This window comes from Leptopilina boulardi, unplaced genomic scaffold (assembly GCF_019393585.1).
Source record: "Leptopilina boulardi isolate dan_hultmark-lab unplaced genomic scaffold, ZJU_Lbou_2.1 LbouV2_193, whole genome shotgun sequence".
Lineage (NCBI taxonomy): Eukaryota > Metazoa > Arthropoda > Insecta > Hymenoptera > Figitidae > Leptopilina > Leptopilina boulardi.
This window is the reverse complement of record NW_026137744.1, coordinates 45,074-56,740: the sequence shown is the minus strand read 5'-3', so window position 1 is coordinate 56,740 and position 11,667 is coordinate 45,074. Positions and strand designations below refer to the sequence as shown.

Below are 11,667 nucleotides of genomic sequence, written 5' to 3'. Positions count from 1 at the left end.
AGAAAACCGTAAATTGGTGCCCTCTATGAAACCTTTCACTCAATCAAGTCTATTGCCATCGTGAGGCAAACATGGTAACTGAATCGCATTGTACGCGCGCATAAACTTGACAACACTTTCAGGGGCGCAGAAAATGCAACGCCCTATATGAATTTCTTAATTCTTCAACCCTATTATGAAAAAAAATATATATACTTTCTTCGCAAAAATCATTAAAAAAAAAAAAAAGGTATGACATGCAGGAAAAAATTTTTTTCAGACAATTCATAATTTGATAATTTTTGAATTTGAATAAACGAAAAATATTGACGAAATTAGAAAGTAAATTTTTGTTCGAACTGGGCTCAGATGAAGCAATGTCGATCCTATATGTACCGCATTTCACGTACACCCCACGCAATACATGAGCGCCTACACGCATGTACACCTACACAAGATAAAACTACACAATTAAAACCCTGAGCAACGGCAACAGCCGACTGGCAAACACACAAGAAGACAGGAGTGGCACACCATGTAAGGCAAGTAAATCAAATAAGCTGTCAAAGCAATTGATTCTTTTTCTTTTCGTATATATAAAAATTTGCCTGTGTCGATCCGTCTGTCTTCAAGTGAGAAACATCCATATTTTAACACAGCATCCCTCTCGTTTAATCACTGAAAAGTATTTTTACACATTGCATCCTCTAAAAGCACGCCCCATCAGTGATCAAGGTTGATTATGATACGGGCTGCGGATACTCTTTAAATAATCGGGATTACACTTTCTTATTATTATTATTATTATAATTATAATTATTACTCAGTAAATTACGTGTGTTTATTATCTAGAAAAAAAAAATCCTTAAGTTTTTAATAAAAAAAAAAAAATACAAACTGAGGTAATATATAAAAGCATATTTAAAATAAATTTGTTATTGTTAGTGCAAGTGACAGTTGACAGTTGTTAAAGATTGATTATTTAATTTCCAATTTTTATTGAGAGTGTTTCCTGAAAAAAGTGATCAAAACAATATTTTTCATTTAGTTTGTTTTACATTCTTTTTTTTTTTTTAATATGCTACTTTTTACATTTGTAAAAAGCATTTTAGATCGTTTGTTTTTCAAAAAAAAAAAAAAAAAATTAGTGAATTGTATAACAATTGAAAGATTCAAAAATAACTTTTAGAAATAATGTTTATTTACAATATAAATTCATTATCTATTTTTCAAAATGTTAATAATGATTAAAAAATAATTTATTATTATGTGATGATAATTAATTTAATTATTAATTTATTAAAATTTAATTTTTTATAATTATTTTCAATGAACTTATATACTTATATACTTATTTTTATTATAGATAACATTTCATTTTACCAATAAATGTTTAAAGAGAAAAATATAATATAATTAAAGTGATATAAGTAATAACTACTGACATTTAGTTTAAATGAAATATTTAAACAAACAATTAAATAATATAGTAAATATAAGATAATTTGTATAGTAATTTTAAAAAGATAAGGTCTAATATGGTTATTAATGATCGTTTCTATTATTTTTATCTTAATTATATAATTGTCTTTTCAAAATTATTGTAATTAAATAATCAAACGGTATTTATCAGGGCCGGCTTTACGGCGAGGTATTTTTCACAGACGTCAAAATTAAGTGAAATTAAAAAAATCTATATTTTAAAAAAAATTGTGCTTCATAATCATTAAATTAATAATTATTTAAATATTATTGTTAAAACAGTTTAGAAAGTTTTTATTTAAAAAAAAAAAGGTAAGAGGATAAATTTTATATTTGTCTGGGGTGCAATTTTGTCTAAAGCCGACATTGGTACTTAGTCTAATTAAATCTATTATTATTTTATTTATAATTCAATGATATTTATATTAAAATTTAATAACTTCAATTATATGTATTTTATTTATTTTGTTATTAATATTTCATTTAACATGTATAAATATCATTTAGTTGGTTTTCAAAAATAAATGTTTTATCTTTATATTTTTTAAATATATATGTGGGTAGTTCGGAATCTTGATAGCAATTTAAAAATCTCTGAATATTATTAAAATTCCTATTTTTATGAAGGAGATTACTTGCGTGAAAGAAGGTTTGAATTAAAATTATCTCATATAATATATTTTTTATGAAATTTTAAATTTATATATTCTAATTAATGCGGAAAATTCCCTCTTCTATTTTCAATATTCCAAAATTGAAAAGAGAGCTAATTCTTTAAATTATTTTGTATGAATAATTTCAGAAAAAAAAATATACAATACATTTATATTGTTTCATATATAGGTGAATTAAAATTAGTTGTTATTTTTTAAAGAAAAAAGGAGAAAAAAAAACCCACATTATATATTATTAAATGTTAATGAGATAACGTCACGAGTTAGCCATCAGGTTATTAATTATATTTTTCATATCAGCAACTAATACCATAACGTTTATGCACAATCACACGCTTTGTTATCTCATCTTATCTATTTTTATACGAAATTTCAATTTAATATTTACCTTCTTCGCAATTAGATATATCTTGATATCCAACAATCAGTGAAATTAAGTCAATTATACAATTATATATATGTAGATAATCAGAGTAAATGATTTACAAACTAAGATTTAATTGGCATTTATTACATTGTGAAAAAACGTTTAATTTGAACAACAGAACATGTGTTTGCGTATAATTTATTTTACTATACCGCAACACAGTTTTCCTAAAAGTATCAAATTGAGACCAAAAATTGCATCAAATCTTTGCAACGTTTTGATGCACATAAGTTATATCAAAAAGAGATCGTTTTGTGTATAATTTTTAGAAATGATACACGAAACGGTCTCATTTTTTGATGCAAAAAATTTAATCAATTTATATCAATCATGGCCGAATTAAATCGACTCAAAATTAAACGAATTTTTTTCAGATATTTTGGTAATAGTACAATTGCGGAGACCATTTCACTATTTAATTTGAAAATGAAAATAACAGAAAATCAAAGACAATGTGCAATTCGATAATTAAAAAGTGACAGCTTATAAACATAACCTAAAATGCATGAGGAAAAATTTGTCGATAAAATCTATATAGCCGAGCTTTTTAGAAGGTAGATGGCAGCACTCATCTATTTTCTTTCTTTAAATTTTTTCTGAATCGGTTTCATAAAAAGCAAAACTGCCATCTACCTTCTAAAAAGCTCGGCTATATTGATTTTATCGACAAATTTTTTCTCATGCATTTTAGGTTATGTTTATAAGCTGTCACTTTTTAATTATCGAATTGCACATTGTCTTTGATTTTCTGTTATTTTCATTTTTAAATTAAATAGTGAAATGGTCTCCGCAATTGTACTATTACCAAAATATCTGAAAAAAATTCGTTTAATTTTGAGTCGATTCAATTCGGCCATGATTGATATAAATTGATTAAATTTTTTGCATCAAAAAATGAGACCGTTTCGTGTATCATTTCTAAAAATTATACACAAAACGATCTCTTTTTGATATAACTTATGTGCATCAAAACGTTGCAATAGAAAAAGATACAACCAAGTTTACTGTGAAATGTTGTTAAATTAAAATTTTTACTACTTATCAATATACATTAAAAATCAACCAAATTAAAATTTTTAAAAGTTTGTTTCTAATATTAAAGTGTATTGAAAAAATAAATTTAACAATACAAATTTTGTTTTAGGTTAACTTATCAGTTGCTATAAAGGAATTACAATCGAGGAGGTTGGTCAAATAATAGGGGGCACTGTTAAAGAGGTCCAAAAAGATTTGGCAGAATAGGCAAACACAGGCAGAACAGTGGGCGAGGGGGCGGGAGATCAAGAGGCGGAATGACACGACCTCCAAACAATGAAAACCTTATGACTTTCAAACTCGTCGTAGTCGGAGATGGAGGAGTTGGAAAAAGTGCACTTACAATACAATTTTTCCAGAAATTATTTGTTACCGACTATGATCCCACCATCGAGGACAGTTATATTCAACACACCGAGATTGATAAACAGTGGTGCATTCTCGATGGTAAGCTTTTATTTTATTATTTCTTATACAATAATACAAAATATTTCCAAAAAATAGTATTTTTTAGTAAAATATTAATAGTCCCCCACCAGCAACAGTGGATATCGAGTTATGTGGAATGTATGCATTCTTATTGATATAAAATGAAATGAAATAGTATTTGATTAAATAAAAAAAGAATTTAAATGATGATTAAGAAAATGTCAAGTAAATAAAAATGTGAACTTGAAAAAAAGGTGATGAGAGTAGGAGAATTAAATAAAATAAATTTTCATGAAAAATTATTAATTACTCTAAATTCTTAGCGATACGACCGCTCGACGAAATGTGTCGCTCTGTCAGGCGCGCGTCTCCTTTTATAGCTTTTCATGCACAGACGGAATATGCGCCCCACTTTTCACTCATTGGCTGCTGGTGAGTTGGAGATGGTAAACTCGTCGCACTGTCAGCATGGAAGGGGTTCGATATGCGCACTCACCCTATTTTCATTTCAGTTTACAATTTTATAATCAGAACTGAAGCAATCATAATCAGAACATATTACCCTAATTTGCTATATTTTAAAAATATGATTTTAAATTTAAAATTCTTTGAAAAAATCAGTATAATCTCTTCTACTTCACACTATTTTCAAGTCCAGTATTTCTTAATAGTATTCAAGAAATTGTTCTATAAAAAAATTAATAAATTTTTTCAGTGTTGGATACAGCAGGACAGGAGGAATTTAGTGCCATGCGAGAGCAGTATATGCGTAAAGGGGACGGATTTTTGTTAGTTTATTCCGTCACCGATAAACAATCTTATGAAAATATCGTCAACTTTTACACACAAATTTTAAGAGTCAAAGACAGAGATGTATATCCAATGCTGCTTGTTGCAAACAAAGTGGATTTAGTTCATTTGAGAAAAGTTTCAGAGGAACAGGGTAGGGAATTGGCACATCGACTGGGTATTCCTTACATTGAAACATCTGCAAAGGATCCGCCATTAAATGTGGATGTTGCTTTTCACGAGGTATGCAATTGTCGATTAATTATTACAAATAAATTTTAAGTTCAACAATTTTTTTTACAATTATACTTAATAACGGTAACATGTTTTTTCTTTCCTCTCAGAAATAGAACTCGAATCGGAACCCTTTATTTTCAAAATTTTAAAACCTAAAACCCAGTTTTTCTGTTTTTAATGCAATAGTATGGACAAAATAATATATATTTATAATTAATTTATAAATAAATTATTATTATACTATATAAAATGTACAAAATTTAAACTGTACTATTATTAAACTTTATACTATCAATTATATACTATTATTGTATTGTCCTTTGATGGTCTGTTAAGACAGTGGGTGAAAGGTAGTGGAAAATTTGTATTTACAATTTACAAACGTTTTAGAATCATTGAAGCAAACAGTAGTGATTTTATTCATTTTTAATTTCTATCGTTTTATTATTTTTTATATAAATTAATTACAATTATTATTAATGGACGTTAATTCGGTGAATCGTTGTGAATTTGAAAAAAATATTTAAAATGAAAGTGGAGGCTCAAACAGGAAATAGATCCGTGTGGAGTAAACAGCAATATGAAGCAGTGAAATCAATTTTGATTAATGGAAGTGAAAAAAAGTCAAAAAAATTCTATCATTACTCCAAAATGTATGAAATTCTGCAGATTGGTTCGGAGTGCAGTATAACGCGATGTACACGCGATATAAGTTGTCTAAATGCCGAATCTTTATCGGGCAGTAAGCCTACTCCCTACGCAAATAGATGAATGTGAATGATTTCTACGTGAATTCCTCTAATTGCCAGCAGTAAGCCTACTGCCTAGGAAGTAGAATTACTCCCGGATTCTTCTATTTCCCTACGACATATATACTCATGACATACTAAAAAATTATTATTCACAAAAAGCATTATTATATCAACCTAAATATTCATTAAAGATCAAAAGCAAAAAAAGAAAACTGCATTCTCGTGGTTTATAGAATCGTTAAAGGGTCCTTACCCTTATTAGACAAAGAGTGGTTCATTTCAGAGAATTTCTCCTACCTTGATAACAGTATTACTTTTTACGGTATTCAACATTACTCAAGACCAATGTATATAATGTAAAATTCTTGTTCTAAACAGTCAAATGGTCCTTTGGGCGTCTAAATGTCGAGTATTACTCGTCTCTAACGTACAAATACGGTATCGTTTTTCTGACCGACTATCGCCGTTTATGTTTCAAGATTCGTATTATAAATCATCATTATAAATCATCTTGGTTAAACTTAAATATTTTTAAATTGAAATTTCTTTTCTTTCTTTGAAATCTTTAATTTAACAGTGACAGATCCAATTGATAAAGTCTTTATAATATATTAAATCTGCGTTTATCTCCAATTTAAAAGAAAGGATTTATTTACTTTTGAAAACTTCCTATCTAAAAAGTTATATGTAGTCAATTATTATTTATTATTTCTGTTTGTGTAATAATTATAAAAATATTTATAGGTGGTACGCATCATTAGAAATCAACCACCGGCGGAGCTTGAAAAAAATCGTCGAAAACGAAGGCGTTCAGGGAAGTGTAATATTTTATAAGTCACTGTATAAAATCCTAATAGAATCGCAAGAAAAAGAAGCGCATTAAAAAATTCCTTACACACATACATTCAATTCCTGATGCGAAACTGCAAAAAAAAAAAATTAATTAGTATTTTCCTCATTCCTGCTGTTACTTTCACTATATAAATAGTCAATTTTTGTTAAATTGTCACACAGACACATATAAATAAATAAGCAGTATCTTTTTCTCGCGACACTATATTTATATAAATATCGCATCAAAAAAAAATGTCAAAAATGTCCGAAAAAAGTGCATTCCTGCCATTTATTCTTGTGCTAAACGAAAATATAAACGCATTAAAAACGAAATTGAACATGACACAAACGAAAAAAAGACAAAGAAAAAAAATAATAATTTAATAAATATAATAATGAATCGAGTCGCATTGTAGAATTGAGTTAGATTTTTCACTGACGCCGCTGTAGATTTATATTCCTATATAGGTATATATACATATATAGAACGGGAGAGTGATCCATTTTTTAAAAACCGACTGTATTCATAAATCTTTTTGATGTTAAAAAAACTAGACGGCGTCCATTCATATATATATATATATATATATATATATATATATGAAGACATCAATTTTTTACCATCGACATACAAACGGAATTGATCATTTTTTATTAAAACTCGTAACTTTAAAAGAGTTTCTTATATTCTTCGACTTTGAATCTTGTCATGAAATGACTATAATAATTTTTGTATAACGAATTAGCTCATTTGGAATAGCTGCCAATAAGCTTTATACTATCGTCTTTTCTAATTTTAGTTTGCACCGCTTTATTCTCTTTTCTTTTAGCCTTTACAGTATATGCGATGTCCTTGTTTTCAATATTGCACTCTATTTTCGTATTTTACGAAATGGCGATATATATTTATCATTTTTATTACTTATTATGTTATTATTTATTAATACGTTATTTTCAAACAATATGTTCCATTCGAACAAAATTTGTACTCACTAAAAAATATAGTTTAAATTTGTATTTTTCAGAAAAGAAATAGTTTTCAAGTTTTAAATAATGGCATCAAAAGCACAATATTTTTTTTATTGTTTTTGTAAAATTACAATATTTTTAATATACATATTTTTAAGGTTTCCAATTTTTTTTTGTAAAAGTCACTGTTTTTAATATTTATTGTTTATTACGTTAGAATATTATTATACTTTAATTCAATTAGTGTGTTTTAACATCGTCTCTGAGAAAAGTATTTATTTTTTTATTCATATACGAATCTTTTTGATCGCAAATATATAATTATCCAAAATAATTTATATTTTACTTATATTATTTTACAAAAGAAAACAATATATTTTTTCTTTAAAAAAAACTACCTCGCGGTATTTTGCTTCCTTATAGATAAAAGAATATGCATATATAAATTTTTAACAAAGAAAATGAAAAATTTTTTCAGAACTCATATAATACAATTGGATATTTTTAGATTTTATTATTTTTTAGATGATTCAATTTGTGACATGTTAAAATGAATCAAGAAAATTTTTTTCATAATTAATAGGTTTGCATTTATTAATAGAATCCTATTAAAAATATATTATTCTGTAATATTATCATTTTTATTATATTAAAGTTTCTTTTTTTTGGCACTCGAGGGTCCGACACGAGAAATTATAATTTATAATAAATATCGTTGTCTTCCCTTTTTCACTACATTATATATTATAATTTTTAGAAAAAATTTTTTTATCATTTAAATTATATTTTACCTCTTGTGCTAAAATTATTATAATAAAATAAATAGATAATCATTTTCATAATTATATTTTGTAAATTTCGTATCGGATCCGTCTAACGATATTAAGGAATCGATGCCATGGCCTATATTATAGATAAGAGGAAAAACATATATATTCGTATAAAAATATATAAACAAAATATTACGTATATATATAATGATTGTGCAAACGAATTATAATATAAATAAATATTGCGTGTCAGTGGTTTCGCATAATATAATTTAAAGAATCATTTTTGCATGATTCTTTTTTGAAAGAAATTTTTTTAGTGAAAAATTTTATCTTTTTGACATAGTAGACATTTTAAGATGTAGTATATAAACGTATATTATATGCACAAATAATTCCCAAGAAAAATATTGTATTGAATATTGCATGATCTCTGTTATCATTGACTTAATATAATTTTATCATTGTTTCGCTGAGCTGAGCGCATAAACTCATTAGAAAGCTATAAATTGAAATGTTTTAATACAATTAAAATTTTATTTTGATTATATTAAATCAGTGCTTTTATTTATTTTTTTTTGTGTCAATTTGCAATGTCGCCTGTAGACAACATTGGGCATGAACGAATTAAAATCGACAAATATTTTAATAAGATGAAAAAAATTAAGTTTCTGATAATTATTTTAAAAATAAAAAATTTATATTAATTGTAAATAGATAAATAAGAAAAAATAAAATTTTCTATTGAAATATTTCAAGGCCAGCTCTATATATAACCAAGAAAGCAGACGAATTATATATACTTAATAAAGTATATAATTATTACAGTATAGATTATTTACTGTAAGACAATAATATTCCATTAAATTTATTATTATTTAAATATTTTTATCCCCAAAATGCACAAGGCTAATTTTCATTAAATTAATCATAAGTTTCTAAGTTTCAATCTAACAATTTTGTTTTCTGACATCCAAAGTTTTAAAGATAATGTAGGTTCGCAATGAACAACAAGACTAACATTGTTTCTTATAATAATGTAAAAAATTGAGAAAAATAGAGGGTCTTTTCAACTCTCTTGTTAATTTCATTAACTTTCCAGACAAATTTTTTCAAATCTGATGAATTAAAAAAAAAGTCCTCCATATTGGGTCGGCCATATTTAATTTTTGAAATCTGACTTCACATTCAGAAACATCAATTTTCCCCCGTGTATCTTTTTAATTTAAACGTCAGTATTTATTGACCTTCTTTAAGTGTATTTTCATGAACAATTAAAGACATACATAGTTATTAATAATTAATTAATTAATTTAACAATGAATTATTATTATTGTGTATTATATTAATACAAATAGATATATAGAATGTGGGTGTTGGATTTTTATTTATTTAATAAAACAATTGAGCATAATTATATTATATAAAAGAAGATGGAAATCCAAAGTAAGAAATTAATGCGAATAATTCTTTTGATGCTCCTCAAATTTTCAATTTCTATTCAATGTTAAAATATTTTCAAAAGAATGACAAAAAAAATGTAAAACTCAAAAATGGTGCCTGCTCGGGAAAAGAGAAATGTTCATTAAAAAAAAAACACTGAAAGAACAATTAAACTGACAATTTTTACAATGCAAAAAAAATTAATTAATTTTGATAAATTTATCGATAAATTAATTATTATAATTCTATTATTTCTGCGATATTAACATACTATGATATTTATAATAATGTCAAGTTTTTATATATCACCGTCCATATAAATTGAGACCTCGGGAAGAAGAACTCGCCGAGGCCTTAATTACAAAAATGCTTATAATAATCGAGTGAATTCCAGATAAAACGAAAATAACAATAATAATAATTGAACAATGAAATTCTATAGGCACAATAAGAATTGAATTTTATTTTTTTATAGAAAAAGTTTCTTTCTAAATAATTGAATATTCGCGAACGAAGAATTAAACGAATACAAAAAAATTTTTTAGCATAGAACAATGCTTTTAAAGTAATGGAATGAATATTAAATATATATATATGTATAAAAATTTACCTATATGATACAGTCAATATGTGTTATGAAATTGTGATACTGCGAATGTAAAAGGATAAAAAGAATCGTGAGTGCATTGGTTGTAAAAATTTTTTTTTCCAATTGCTGTGGGTAATATTCCATTTCACTGAGAAAAAAAATCCCTTTACAATTCAAAAAAATTATATTTTCAAAACTTCTTCTAAACAATGGCACAATAAGAACAATTCTATCAACTATTTTTCCGGAATTTTTCTAAATAGAAAATTTTATTTTTATAATAACAAATTTTATCATTAATTACAGTGATAATTTATTTAATAAGTATTCTTTCCGTTAATGAATAATTTTAATTTTTTATCAGTATACCTTTCTATTAAAGAGTAATTTTTTTATTTAATAATTTTTCAATTAATTAGCAATTTTATATTATAAATTTTTTATTAACCCTTTTTTCAAATTATAATTCCCATAGGTCTTCTTTTTTGATTGAAAAGTAATGATTTTTATTATCATTAATTAAAAATATAATTGCCGTATATAGATTCATAAGTTAAATCGAGATTTTTTTTGTCCTAAATACCCACAAGATACTCCCCGATTAAAAATGTATGCCACTGTTTGCTCGCTGTAAGTATAAGGCGATTTAAACATTGAAAAATGAAATAATGTGAAAAATTTTTGCTGAAAAAGTATTGAGTGAAAAAGAAATGCAATGTGTCCATATCTATATGTAGATAGATATCAGTTCAAATTTTTTTGTTGGCTTCTTGTATTGTCTTTTTTTGGCAGCAATAATATTGTAAGTATTGTACGCAGATTTATAATTGATTATTAGAGATATTAATGTACAAGAAAAATGCATAAGTACGCACACGAAACAAAGAATTAAGGGTACACATATATAAGGTGAATTACAAAGGCAGAGGAGTTTGTTAAACGCCGCTGCAATTAATATGTTGACTATATACGAAAGAAAAAGAGATTCTATTTTCAAAACGAAAATTCCTCTTCGACAACAGTTAACATATAATATATAATCTAAGGAATACTATTGTTTTATATATATAAATAAACATAAATGTATATTTTTTTGTTGAAGTGTCTCTAACTGTGCAGGTCACTGTATATGCCATACGTAAATAATAAATTATAACGCGTGTTTACAAATTTATCTCTTTTTTTTACTACATACAAAACTCTAATAAGCGTCTTGTATGTTCACTTAAACTTTTCTTAAAGGAAAAATTTTTTCCTT

General features: G+C 25.7%; 1 protein-coding gene across 2 annotated transcripts; it reads left to right on the top strand.

Moving 5' to 3' along the window:
- The first annotated feature begins 436 nt into the window (after window positions 1–436).
- On the top strand, window positions 437–11,583 carry LOC127277969 (ras-related protein M-Ras-like). Of its 2 annotated transcripts, none has more exons than XM_051299438.1 (4): window positions 437–516; window positions 3,707–4,044; window positions 4,742–5,058; window positions 6,549–11,583. In XM_051299438.1, exons 2-4 carry the CDS (start codon window positions 3,855–3,857, stop codon window positions 6,636–6,638), a joined length of 597 nt encoding a protein of 198 aa, XP_051155395.1. In that variant the 5' UTR covers window positions 437–516; window positions 3,707–3,854; the 3' UTR covers window positions 6,639–11,583. The 2 variants fall into 2 exon arrangements, with proteins under 2 accessions (XP_051155395.1, XP_051155394.1); XM_051299437.1 differs by lacking the exon at window positions 437–516 and adding an exon at window positions 600–881.
- Window positions 11,584–11,667: the final 84 nt, after the last annotated feature.

Bases quoted from the DNA above. Each gene is read 5' to 3' on its own strand.
- LOC127277969 (XM_051299438.1), top strand. From the start codon at position 3,855: ATGACACGACCTCCAAACAATGAAAACCTTATGACTTTCAAACTCGTC. The intron at 4,045-4,741 runs GTAAGCTTTTAT...AAATTTTTTCAG, and splicing joins ACAGTGGTGCATTCTCGATG to TGTTGGATACAGCAGGACAG. The intron at 5,059-6,548 runs GTATGCAATTGT...AAATATTTATAG, and splicing joins TGGATGTTGCTTTTCACGAG to GTGGTACGCATCATTAGAAA.